The sequence below is a fragment of the Opisthorchis viverrini genome (genome assembly GCF_000715545.1).
Source record: "Opisthorchis viverrini unplaced genomic scaffold opera_v5_320, whole genome shotgun sequence".
Classification (NCBI taxonomy): Eukaryota; Metazoa; Platyhelminthes; class Trematoda; order Opisthorchiida; family Opisthorchiidae; genus Opisthorchis; species Opisthorchis viverrini.
In genome coordinates, this window is record NW_008751978.1 from 56,630 (window position 1) to 70,830 (window position 14,201).

The following is a 14,201-nucleotide window of genomic DNA, read 5'->3' on the forward strand; positions in this document are numbered from 1 at the left end:
TACTTGATGACCCCCAAGAAGGGCGAAACCGATCGTGGGCTGTCGAAGAATTTTCTGCAACCTTATGGGTAATGCATTACGTCTATGAATGTGTCGTGATACATCGAATATCGTACCAACTGAAGCACGAGGCGACCTAGTGCAGCACATTCAATTGTTTAAATCATCATAAACGAGAGATTCAGCTGGGTTCCAGATGAGTCTCCCACCAAACCAAATTGGTTTGCAAATGAGTGTAGTTCATAGAAGGAAGGAATTTTTATGGGGAAAAGCCTGGTTAACAAAGCTGTTGCTTAGCGAATATACACTCGTTTGCAAGGTATTTTGGTTTTGTGAGAGTTTCACCTGCAACCAAGCTGAATCTCTCGTTTGTGATGTTTCCAGGCAACTGAATGTGCTGCACCAGGCCGCCTCATGTTTCAGTCACTACGATATTCGAGATATCGCGATACATGTAGATTCGTATTCATAAAGTTGCTGAAAAATCATCATTGCAAATGAGTGTAGTTCATAGAAGGAAGGAATTTTTATGGGGAAAAGCCTGGTTAACAAAGCTGTTGCTTAGCGAATATACACTCGTTTGCAAGGTATTTTGGTTTTGTGAGAGTTTCACCTGCAACCCATCTGAATCTCTCGTTTGTGATGTTTCCAGGCTCTCTGATACAGCGTATGGACAAGAAAGAATAATCTTAGGTAGAAGGTTGAAGTTACGATCTTCTAATCTATTACCAGTAGCGTCTGGTGATGGGTGTGTCAAAATCGATAAGACGGATGGAGTAGTTTTTCACCATCCAGTAAATTCCCGTAATCATAAAGAAAACCCGGTTCAACTCTCACGAAACCAGTTTAAAAAGCCTCGTTTTTTCTCGGCCATAAATTTCCACTGAATTTAGGTCTCCTGATCTACTTGTGGTTTTTTCAGTTTAAATGAGCCCGGTTTTCCGAAAAAACGGCTCGTTCCTCTATTTTGTCCGAATTCCGTGTTAGCAAACTTGGAGGTTCGTCGCTTTGGTTGTGACAGATTCCGGGTGATAAACATCCCAGTTTCGGCTCGTTATTTCTTCAAAATGTGATCGATATTTTGCGCAAGCAAAGTATCACCCCGTTTTTGTGGTGATTCATCATCAAAGTAGCCAAAACAAAACCGCGTTCCGACTCATGTTTATGTGGATAATGATGCAATGCAACATGGGAACAATGTTGTGCTTGTGTCAAACAAACAATGATGTATCATCTCACCTACCGGTTCCTTGTTGCATTTCAAAACAACACCAACCGTTGACACAACTATCCCTTTGCATTCTCTACGTGTCCTTTTTAGTTGAAAACCCGTTTGAATGATGTGATACATTGTGGAAAATGTGTTCGGGAAAATTTGTGGAGATGGAACTTCCACGCAGGGCTTACAGAACATGAAAGACCGGGGATTGTGTGAGCTTCGACAACTTGAAGTCGAGTGCTGTGTTGTTTGTCCATAGCTTGTTTACCCACTAACAGCTAATTGACAGATTGGTCAGAAGTGAGTTGATGGAAAGGAGATACATATCGAGGACTGTCTGGAATTCAGGTCACTTCTACAAAGCCAGGACAGTCAGTATATAATATATGAGCTACTGGCAATATATATAGGGAATAGTAATGTCCGAGACATAAAGGGAAATCCCTTGATGAAGGTTAGGGTACCCGATAGGCAAGCGTCATGGAACGATACTTGATATGTCCATCTATGGATCCTTTCTTGGACTGTTGCTGTTCTCATCATTAGGGCGTCAACGAAAGGAACAAAGAAGGTCTCACAGAGATTATACTGGAAGACCGACAACTTCTTGATGGGTTTCAAGCGTTTTGCGATTGATCGAATAACCCAAAGGATTTTGTTGTTCTGACAATAACAGAAGATGTCTATCGGACAAAAGCATATGAGACTGTGGTCTTTTTAGTAGGCGACGCTACGAGTAATCAAACAAGTCAACAACAGCCTGCGAATGGTCGCCACGCGTTCATGGGGCATGCAATAATAGGCTGTGTCAGCAAGCATGTGTTCAAGTGGAACATAAGGTTGACGGAAACTCGAGGACTGTACCTCCCCAAGAAGGGCGAAACTGGTCGTGGGCTGTCGAGAGTTTTCAAGACACCTTGTGAGTAGTTTCCTTTATAAAAAGCATGTGTTTGAGTTCACATCGCGACATGGCCAAAGTTTAAATGCTGCGGTAGACAACCTAAAAGGAGACAGCGACTTTAAACCAAGCTCAACATACTACTCACAAAGAAGACACTGAAGTTTTCTGGCTGATTTGTGATTGTGAGTGGAGCTGATGACAAGCTCACTGCGATCAAGTCGAGTCAAGTCTGACATAGACCATGGTTCACTTACTTTTTCCAGTGTTGGACAACTTTCTCTCATGCTGAAATGAAACTCTCAAATTGTGGTGTCCCATGTTTGTATTTAGATAAATCAACTTAAAGTTAAAAAATATGTTTGCTCCACGTATGCTATATCGTGAATTATCTCAAGAATATCTGGACAAAGTTCCAAATGGGTAGAGAGAGAAAGCGAAATCCACGAAGAGAACAAACAATCCACCTTCAAGGGAGAGCAAGCAGATATTGGGGAGCGCCAAAAGGTCTCCTTTTTCTTCTCTGCAGAGGCATAGATATTTCTAGGACAGTTATGGAAAAGAGTGCACTTAGATATCCTGAAACAGAGCTCACCGAGAGCGTTCATTTGGACACTAATTGCGAACAGTGGTTTGGTTCGGGGCTAAGTTAGCCTCACAGACTTGGAGACCTGTAAATTTCTGAGAGATTGGGTTGGGAAACCTCTGGGATACCAAACCCTCTGTTTTAATACAGCATGATTCATTGCCCAAGTGGAGGGCGGATATTGATTGTTCGTCTCTTCACAGAGTCTACGAGTTGAACTGCAAACGTCTCATCACCAACCGCGTTGAAATATCGGTGCGATGGTTGGATGATCTGCTGTTAGGGGTGTTGGCAATATCGATCTTGAGGCCTCCCATAAAAGTGACCTTTGCTCAGTTGGCTGACACTGGTGTACGAAAACCGAAACCGGGGGAGTCTAAGGCCAATCGATTATCCGTTTATCGAATCCGGAACTGTTATATCTACTGATTCGCCAACCTGTAGTATCTGCTGCTAACCCGATCCAGTGCCTAGTGCCGGAGAAAGAAGACACACAGAAGGGAACGCAACCGCTATATTCCGAACAAGTGAGTGCGAGAGCAAAAGTTACAACGTCCCCGCGCTATTTAAAGGGGACTTTCTGAAAGTGATCCAGGCTGTCTGATAGGCGTTACTGAACACCCATCAACATCGATCGTGACTCGGTGAAGTGCCTGAACGCTGATCACATTCGGTCGTGCTTCTGTTGCGTGCAAGAACACTCATCAGCTTTTGCTGGACTGATTGAATGAGTTACTGGCCTGGATGCTTGCCGGCTTTTCTGTTGAGATTTTGGTGGAGCAGTAGGTTCCGGGTGTTCTGAGGTTACTTTCATGAATCTGACCTTCCTGATAGGAACTTTGGGTGCAACCATTTAATTATCAATCAAAGGTAAGGCAGTCTGTTGCAGCAGTTGTGTCTGTTATACGGCCTCCTGACCCGGAGTAACCTTGACTAATCATTACTTATTTATGTGAACATTCGCATCACCTTAATGCTTGACTTAGATGGTTGGTATCGATTGGCTGATATCCAGCTAATCTTCATGCTTGACATTTTTGGTTCCTATTCTATGTTAACTTCGTTAACATGTCTCTATAATTGGATAATATTATCTAGACGTGCCGCACCACTTAAAAGGTTGCTGAAAACTCTACGGCAACCTACTTTCGGCTTTTTGGGGCTCTTTCAGTTGACTCAGCGCCCATGTTTCCGTCAACCTTACGCTTGGATCCAAATTGCATGAAATTTGGCAAAACACTCATTTGCATAGCAATTTGACTTCCGCTGTAGATTAAACATCGTAGAACGATAGTTTCAACTGGGACTTAGGTGAATCTTCCGTGACAAACAGATCGGCATGGAAATGGGCGTAGTTGGGGGAAAATACCATTGTCTAAATTAGGTCAAATATGGAATTTGTTGCTTGCTGATAGTTGCGGGGTTCGCATGATTTACTTCACAACACTCGTTAAAGCAACCTTTCACTTACCTTGGTGCCCCTATTCTGATTAGTTCCCACCAAACAAGACTCGAGTTGGCTCGTTCGTTAAAGCAACCTTTCACTTACCTTGGTGCCTCTATTCTGAGTATTTCCCACCAAACAAGACTCGAGTTCCATGTTTAATGGAGCTAATCAGGATTGCATAGATGACGTGTCAGGAGTCGAGCCCAGGACATCTGGCAGGTGAAATGAACCTGTCACCCGCACTCCACCATCACACGTTGAGCGCACCTGAATTATCATGTCTAAATAGGTAAACATGTTTAAAGCAAGAGCGAAGCTCGAGTCCTGTCCTTCCTTGGACTGTCCAAACTACAGAAGGATTTATACCATTTCTTCAGTGTGCGCAATGTATGAATCTCTGATGGACAAAAGTGTTCTTTCTAAGCCAGATAATAAAATTTTTCGTGGTTCCGATTTTTTCAACTTTCGCACCATGTCGTGGCAGAGGATGACAGCGAAAATTCATGTCATGTCAACCTGACAAAGTCATGTCTAGTATGCTTCCTCACTGAGTTGTCAGGGTTCGCATAGAAGGAACTACTGATGAGAATCATGTTCGACTCTCATATTTCCATATGTCGGCGTACAAACAGCCGCCACACAGACCCTAATGCAGACTGGAGGTTAGACAACCGAAGCACGTGAGACAGCGAGCTTTCTGTTTGACTTGTTTGACTCCGGAACAACTAAATTTTGGGAAAACTTTCCGTAGTACAGTTTCATTTGTTTCAATCGTGGGACTCAAGAGAACCAGTCTGGTTTGTGCTGTCGCCCAAGTTCACCTCAATGATAGGATTGGACCCGAAATCGTTGTGAACTATTAGACTGTCCGGGTCTGTGTTCCAATGGCTGGCGACAAAAAGGAGCGAACGATGATGATTTTACGCGTACTCATTAAAAAGTGAATACAGAGTCCATTCTCTTGCAACAACCTGGTGACCACCAGTAGTTTTGGATAAATAATTTCCCGGCTGGGTGTAGAAAGGGAGAGATCGATACATGTCATGTGCCCATCAAAGAGTAGAAGGTAAAAGCGAGATACTTGGTTAGTAGTACGGGAAGATTCTGTATTTTCAGCAGAGATTTTATCGTGTGGGTAAAATTAACAAGTGCTGAAATGCTGGGAAGTGCTCTACAGCTGATTCACCCTTAGTAGGAATCATCAGCGTTGAACATCTCACGAATTCTAAGGATGATCTGAACTCACAGCCTCGGTTATTATATGATGTCTCAAACCTGTGGCCATGAGCGGCTAATCAGCTGTGATTAGCGCTCATACTGGAATTCACATCACGTGATCATGTATCGATAGGCTGGTCCGATAAAGACTTGCCACGTGGAAGGCTCACTTGACATACAAGTCATTCTTGTTTCTGAGACATCCATGGTTTGGTTTCAGGAGGAGTGTTGCCAGTTCCTGCCCAGAATGAAAGCCAGTCACGATGCTGATTGGCCATCCATGGCCGTTTAAACTAAACCCTAACTTCTAGCTGGAGGGTTGCTTGGAGATGGATGGCTTTGGAGATTCGATGACCAACAATTTATTGCTTTCATCAAAACAGGACAGGCTAGTTTAACCTACACGGCAAAATCTCCGCTGAAAACGACATACGTCAGTCACCCGTTTGAGCAACAGCGGGATGAGCGTCCACATTCCAAAGGCTACTGAACAAAACATCTGAAATTACTTCCTTAAAACTCGAGAGAACCCATGTTTCTTATATTCACCTCTGTATACAATTGGCATTTAAGTAGTGTGACCTCTGAACGATGCGCAAAATTTTGACACCAAAGTCACCGAAAAGTGGCACATAAGAAAACCGAGTTACTTTGTGTGAACATAAAGAATTGATGGTGAGTTCGAAACTCCCAGACCACGTAGAAACATCACTTCGAGACTCAAACAGACTACTAAACAACGGAATCATGGTGATTGAAATCACAGTACAGAAAACTCAAAGAGAGACAGATAGTTCATTTTCAGGTCAGGACCAGCAAACCGAGAAGCGTTTCAAAACCGTTATGACGTACAGTAGACTGTGAATTTAGTTTGCAAATGGGAGAGTTTTTGATACGAGGGTCATCTCGGATTCAGTGAGTGTTGTTTGCCAGTCGCTTATGATTTGGTGCTCACGCAGAACATGGGGCTGACGAAAATTCCGGGATGGTGGCTGCCTGATAAGCCTCAAGAAGAGCGATGACTTTCGTGAGCTGTCCGAAGATTTTCACTAACCTTGTGAGTAGTGTGTACCGACGGCAAGGAGTTTGTTATCTTCGTTCACTGATTAGCTCACAATGCTTGATTATGGTCCTTTTTTGTTAACCGTCTGAGAAGCTGCGACCCAGATGAGCCCCTGAAAGTTTAGCCTGCGTTGTACGCAACTGTGGGGAATGCTGACATCTTCAAAATGATGATTTTTTGAAAGCCTGGTCAGCAGTATGAGTGATATGAGACTTTTCAAAGGAATAATATGCGGATGACTTCACAATGAATAGACGCCGATCTCACCAGCAGTCGTTCGGGCCCAAAACCAGCCATTCCGTTTGAAGCATAACAGATAGGTGCAAAACCCGAAAAGTAAAGTATCAATCTCTAAACTCGGCATCATATCGATCCCTAGGGGTTTCTCGAGCCTAGTTGCTTAATATGACTGCCGGATGCATACACTCGATGGCGTCCCCCTCACACTGCTGTTATGTTCTGACATTTCGAACGCATGTGCAAAAATCAATAATAAATTATTTGGGCTCCCCAATTTTGAAATCCACGAACGGCATACTCAATACATTCTTACTCAAGATTCTCATGGATTATATATACCCTTCAAAATTCCTCACATTAGGATATTCTCAACAGTGTTTGCATACCTTTCAGTTCATACCTTCCACCTACACTAAGTTCCTTCGAAACTGATCGATATCAGTCGCTAATTACCCGTACAGGTGGTCGTTAGTATAACCATATTTGGCTCGAAAGTGGCAGTTGTGGTCGATCAGATGCGTCCTTAAAACCGATATTCAGTTTCAGTTTCTCGGCAACCAAGACTGGTCTAAGTGCGGACGGTTTGTGTGTCTGCCTCACACCCCCTTGGACTATCAGGAACCATTTTTGACAGGATGTATGTTGGCCTGGCATAATATTCCTTCGTTTCTTGTAGGACGGGCGCTTACTTGCCTAGAATAGGAAATAAGGCTTTTTGCAGCATTTTTCTGTCTCGGAGTGCACATGTGGATTCGGTTGCGTGTATGTCGATCATCAGGATTGTCCGCGTGCACTGAACGTAGGTGTGTGTGTGTGTGTGTGTGTGTGTGTGTGTGTGTGTGTGTGTGTGGACAACAGAAGCGAAGGCACGCAACATTTGTGGGACGCCCTGTACATTGAGGCCAACGAATGCGGGGTAATCACACGCTCCTTCTTCAAATGACAACTGTGGTTGCTAAGACTATGTTTATTACACCGCACAAACTCGGAATAACGTCTACATGGGTGTACAATTGTGCATCGATATCTACTGAAAGAGGGAAGTTATTGGCTTTTGTCGATTTCATGTCGACATGGCTAGATGTGCACCATGGATGGGCTTTTTTCTCTCACAATAGGCTACTGTTGTTCATGCGTACTTGTACATTCAGAAGCGCCATGGTCGATCAACCTTGTAAAATGCTTGTCAAAATTAGGAACGCCTTCTGGATGAGTTCAGTGATTTTGATCTCACACAGTTTGGTGCCATGTATGAGATATGCCTTCCAAATTTGTGAACTTTAGTCTCGGCAACAATTTTACGCTTTCATGGCTTTGATGCTAGCCGTTAAACGGATGCCTACCTACTTGTCAGTTATGGCCAGGCAAAAGTACTCAGAAAGTGGTATTCACGTTGACAAATACTAGATTCATCAGAATGATTGCACCAGGATAGGAGGATGACTGAACAAAAATATGGACCATATCCCGCAAACCCCACGACAGAAAAAAACTGTCCAGCGGGTTTCAAGCGTCGGTGGCGCTACCTGACTGGGAGGTCCAGACAGACCAGCCGAACGATCGATCGATCGTTCGAGGTGTTGAACATCACTCAAGCGCGAACATGTTCGCCTGTTCAGACGTAAAAATTCGGTTAGTGGGAACACCATCGCCTCGCATGTTAGATATGCGGAGTTCAAACCTCGGAACGGCCAAGGATCGAACACGTTCGCCTGTTCGGACGTAAAAATTCGGGTTAGTGGGAACACTGTCGCCTCGCATGTTAGATATGAGGAGTTCAAACCTCGGAACGGCCAAGGACGTGAGCTCCAATACGAGCGAAACTGGAGGCTGATGGGCTCAGCAGAATGATTCCTTCAGGATGGGAAGACGATTCTTCATACGAGAATCATTCTACGGACCTCACAGCCACTAGGGCTCCCCCAGACCTGCTTCTGGCATTCACACCCCGTGTGTCAAGAGGAGACCAAGGAGAGCATAGAATGACCTTGACCTGATGACCAATGTAAGACTGTACACTATTCGGAATCGAAACGATCGATGAGGCTTAGAATAGACAGGCTTTGGTATGTTTCAAAGTCTCCTAAGAAAAATTACGTCCCGACTTCGCGTAAAAAGGTTGAAAGAAGGCTAAATATATGTTCTGCTACACGTGAACGACTTTTGTGTGTGTGTATTAATGATGAACAGCCAGCATGCAATGTCATTTGCAAATAGTCTACACAAACTGGAAGAAAAAATTGGCGCTCAACCGGATGTATGGTGTGTGAAGGGCGTGTTACTCCGGCAATTCGGACTGTTCTAATAGTTTTGCACTTGACTTGATCACCTGTGTGAACGAATAAACACACCGCAGTGTCTGTAATCATTCAACTATGTTACATTCACTACCAGGAGTGCTTGACTCTCAGCTATGGGCTCTATTGTGAAGCGCATGAAGTGGAAGGCGTTGGTTTTGTTCAAAGATTAAAAAATTCTTCTTTACAACCATGGTTGTAGTCAGACTTCCCCGTGGAACAGACATCTTACCCATGGCAAAGCTGTACCATAAGCAGTCTGCCGGTACACTCAACCGACCTACGTCCTCTAGGACTTGGTGTGTTGGTTTTTTTGTCCAGAAGGCCATATGACTTCAAAGACTTTTAAGCGTGTCAGGACGCGTTCAGACATGAGATAAGCACACGTGGAGAGAACGCCGCGTCCCCGAGGTCATCATCGGTCAACATATGTTTCGGATAGCAGCACACAACCAGCGAAGTGTGAAATTTTTTTAATGTACTACTCATAAGGTTGCTGAAAATCCGCCGACAGCCCATCCGTCGACGGATTTTCAATGTGCTGCACCAGGCCGCCTCATGTTTCAGTCGCTACGATATTCGAGATATCACGATACATGTATATCTTTGTAATGTACTACTCATGAGGTTGCTGATGAGTAGTACATTACAAAGATATACATGTATCGTGATATCTCGAATATCGTAGCGACTGAAACATGAGGCGGCCTGGTGCAGCACATTCAGTTGAACATCACAAACGAGAGATTCAGCCGGATTCCAGGTGAGTCTGTCGAAAAACCAAATTAGTTTGCAAATGAGTGTATGTTCGCTAATGAGGTGTAAAATTGCTCCCGGCAGGAAAGTCACCATTGGCTGGACAGAACGAACAAGCAAACGACCGTAATCGGGCATTAAGCCATCCTGTATGTTTGACCTGACCTGACCTGACCTAACAACAGAGCCGTGCCCCGGTTTCTTTCCTCCTTAACACTAACTCTGACTGACTCAGTTCAGAAGTAGTCAATAGACAATCACCCACAATACAACAAATGGAAGGATTTCTATGCTCACGATCAAGTTTGTTTATGTGTCCGGATATCCTCCCATCTAGCTTCAGTTTTTATAAGGAAGATTACTAAACTATGCTTGTCATGTTGGACTTTTCGGGATGCGATACGTATAGTAGGACAATTCTTGGTTTAAACTCCCCATTCCTATTGGGAATTTGTAGTAGCAAACCAAGTAGAATCACATCGGCCAGCACCTAAAGTATCCTGATTAGGCAAGCCCCAGAGGGCATGTCAAGCACACAGTGGAATTTTTATGAAGAAATCACCTGTTGGTGAGTTTCAGGTGACGCTAAACATTCACGATCCACACAGTTTCTATATTCTGAAATGTCTTCGACTGATGGCCAGGGAACAGGCAGAAGAGCCCATGTGACTGTCTTTCGAATTGCTTTCAGCTTGTAGACAGTCGACTAGCCATTTTTGCAAATCTCCATCGGCTGGCGGCACATAAAAAAGTATATGGAATATCCCAAGGGAGAGGGCTTGTTGTTTGACAGCTCAATTAAGGATAATGTTTGCTCATGAATCTGAGTAAATGGACATAAAACTTCAAACGAAGGAGTCCGCCTGCTGTCCAACTGCAACTGATAATCCCCAGGAGCTGCGGTATCTAACCGAAAAGAATGTGCGTAGTATAAGTCTTCCAGGAGAACCTGGTCAAACGATGATACTTCTTTCACACATCAAGACACTTCTCGACTGGACAGTGCCACTGATTGGTATTGTGAGAAGACATGGAACGTTTTAACAGAGATTTCGTCCTGTAAGTGGAGTCAATCTATGCTGAAAAGCCGAGAGACACCCCGCGGCTGTTTCATCCTTACTGGGAATAATCAGCAGTACAAAGATCACGAAACTCCAGGGTGTCTCGAACCCATGACCTCAATGCTGGCGGGGTGAACACTTAACCGTTCGGCCACGAGCGGCTGATCAGCAGTGTAACTAGCCCGCACTTAGGACTTCCAATCGAAGGATCCGCGTCAGGTGGTCGCATGCGGACTGGATCCCTGAGTATCACCTATCAAATAGGTTGGATAAATGGCGATACCGAAATGACTGCTATTTTTCGCCGGCCACTTCCAGATTGCTATTTATTTCAAAGGAGCTCAACATTGCTGTTGATTTTCCTGGCAATTTGGGTAGAATTATGTGTGAACAAGTCAGGCATGTATCGCTTTCTCATTGTTCTACTCAAATAATATCTCATGTGAAGTACGTACTTCGTATTCCACAGCCTTTACACTGAAACAAAGTTTGTTTTCGCATGTGCGCTTCGGTCACTCTATTGAAAAAATAATTTTTTGGTTAACTGAAATTTAAAAATAAATTTCTTAAAACTTTTTAGACAGTGCGGAATAATGCTGATCAGGGTAGAGTTTTATTCAGCTCTGCTCTCAATTACCCAGAATTAAATCATACTCACTTGAGTGCCAGTCAATATCATCCAAAAAAACACCTTGAAACCATGCCCTGTCGGTTCAGATGTCTTCAGTAATATTGGGAATTTGTACATCTCTTAGGAGATATTCATATCCTTTCGGTTTGCCTGACCCACATAACAGAATCTCGATAATTATGGTTTTTACTTCGAGACTGAGTTACCAGACGATGCATTCCTTGATAAACCTGTGTAGATGACGGCGCTGCTGATAGTGACTTGTTACGGCGGTGTCCATGACTGGTCAGAGTGGAGAAGATGCATACTACTAACCCCGCAGAAAGTTGGCCAGTGCTTGACCAGCTTGTGAGCTTCGAATATGCTACTGAAAAGGAAAGAGTAGCTCAAAATGTGTGTCGTCACGACAGAGGTTCTCTATCTACGGTTGGTGCTCATCCTTAATAAAATCGCACAACTTGCCGTAAAACGACTGACATTTTCGCAAAAAAATTTGCAGACTTCCATAAATCTGTAAGGTGACATTTAATTCTGTATGACGCAGTTCGCGACGTTTCAGCCGAAATGCTTAGACAACGGAAGCAGTGCGTAGCAATTGCTGCCTACTTCTGCATTGTTTGTTTAGGCGTTTATGGTTTCATAGTTCACTGCGGTGGTGCACACAATAACCAACCAAAGTAACAAACAAATCATAATAAGCCGGTTGTAACCGTGGAGAATGGAAAAGTCCAAAATGCCGCCAACTGTTTTGACAAAGTTCCGCGAAACAAAAGGTGTTTTGTACGTTTATTTTTAATGTAGTTGCGTTTGGATATCACGCCACAATATGTGTGGGGCTATGAGATGAAAATCATTTACGGAAGCTCAAATAAGTTTTGGTTGAGCCGCGCAGCTTAAAAATTTTTCATACCGTTAAGAAAGTAATTAGTCACGATAAATTGCACCGCTGTTGATTCGGCTCACCCTACGCTCAAGATATGACCTTTAAGAACGGTGCTGGAGACCACTGGCCAGTTTTAGAACCTCTCAGAACTTTCTGCCGTTTATGTTGATACTAGGCATTTCTGCTCTGAAGACATGTTTTGTTGGTGGCTCATTTGAGTGATCCTCAGCTCGCATCGTTCCATAATAGTCCAAATGAAACTACAAAAGTTAGTGCGCACTTGGCCGGTGACGAATAATTTGTCAAATTCTGATAGGTGTTTTTTAAAACTGAGTTCAGCTGCACTTTTGGACTGGAGGCTCGCAATAAGTGTGGTGAGTGTAATTCGCTAATAAAAGGACCTGACGATTATGTTTCGACAGCTTTTGAATCAAGAAGTAATCGGCTTTTGAGGCGTAATTCGGAGGTATCCTACCCTAATTGGAACTAATCCAATGTTTATACGAAAACCACCCAGGCAACACTTTGGTTATCACTTACTTCGGTTGACCACAATAAGACGAAATCACTCACAGCGTTTTTGAACACCACTTGTTTGTTGAAGATAGATCGCATGCGCAACAATGCCAGCTTAACGACTTTTTTGATCTGTTCCACTTCCTACTTGCAAGGTGTCATCATCATTATCAGCTGTAATAGCTGCGTACTTGTCGTACAGTGATTGTAGCTCGGGTCGTTCCGTACAGTGGTTGAAGCTGCTGCAGTGTCGTTCACCGATAGGTAGCTGCGCATGAAGACGGAAGCTGATAAATTGGTGCGTAAATACAGCACTGTAGGTGGACTGTTAAATGGGGAGTTGGGAAGGGAGCTATGCATTGAGGGCAATAAGCTTGGATGCATGAGCCCCATTGAGGGTGCGACTAGGTCATGTCTGGCAATGTTCCTAACCATTGATATGGCCCGTCTCAGGATTCCCATCCAGGGAGACGGCAATGACCAGCGCAGCTGAATTTTCTGGTAATGGCTTTCACACTTCGCTGCCAAGTCGTTTTTTAACCGCCTCTGGTTCTCTTCCACAGTTCACATGGTTGTGCGAAAAGAGCCCTTCGAGGAAGTCAGTCGACTGGCATACGCAGTAGTGTGATCAGTTCATCTATCGAGGGTAAGTTATTTTTCCTAAATACCATTAGACGAACTCATTTCCGCCGGACTTCTGAAAACCCAGGCACCGCCAGAGAACCAACCAGCAATAAAAGTTGTATAACCTAGACTGAAGAATCGCTGGCAACGAGGCGGCCAGGTTTCTGATACATATAGTAATATGGAGCGCACCGCAGCACTGTAAACTCGACCTTTGATGGATAAGCTGATATCACGCCTACGTCACAGGTGACGCAGGTTCACGATATTTGCTTTGGCCTTCCCAATCCGGATGGAAATATCATCTTTCGCGAGACCACCGGGACTGCAAGATGTACAGTTGTTTTGGTCCCAATACTGAATGTATTTGCCTATATCTTTCCTCCTAAAGTGACTACCCTTTACTGCACTTCTGAAAATGTGTCGATCGTACCTCTTCCTGAACTGGCGCCAGGTTGAGATGGGTTTAGATTTTGATTGTAAACAAACGCTAGTTCGTTCATTTAAAACCTAGCATACGTAAATAGCTATTCCTTCTGCTACGGGACCGCTCACACAGCCGGTCAGCTGTCTTCACCAGGAACCTAACCCTAACGAGGCAGATAAAAAGCGTGTTTTCGGTTGTGTAACGGGTCTTCCATTGGGAGAATGTGTCCAGCACCAGAAGCTGCGTTGGTTGGGACATGTGGTACGTATGCCGAGCCATCGTTTGCCGAAGAGAGTACTGTTTTCCATGCCCAAATCGGAGTGACGTAAACAGAG

At 44.0% G+C, this 14,201-nt stretch overlaps 1 protein-coding gene across 1 annotated transcript; it reads right to left on the reverse strand.

Annotated features, from left to right (window-relative positions):
* Window positions 1-426: 426 nt before the first annotated feature.
* T265_09954 (hypothetical protein) lies at window positions 427-9,862 on the reverse strand (the record flags this gene model as incomplete). Its single annotated transcript, XM_009176185.1, has 2 exons — window positions 427-477; window positions 9,629-9,862. 2 exons carry the CDS (start codon window positions 9,860-9,862, stop codon window positions 427-429), a joined length of 285 nt encoding a protein of 94 aa, XP_009174449.1.
* Window positions 9,863-14,201: the final 4,339 nt, after the last annotated feature.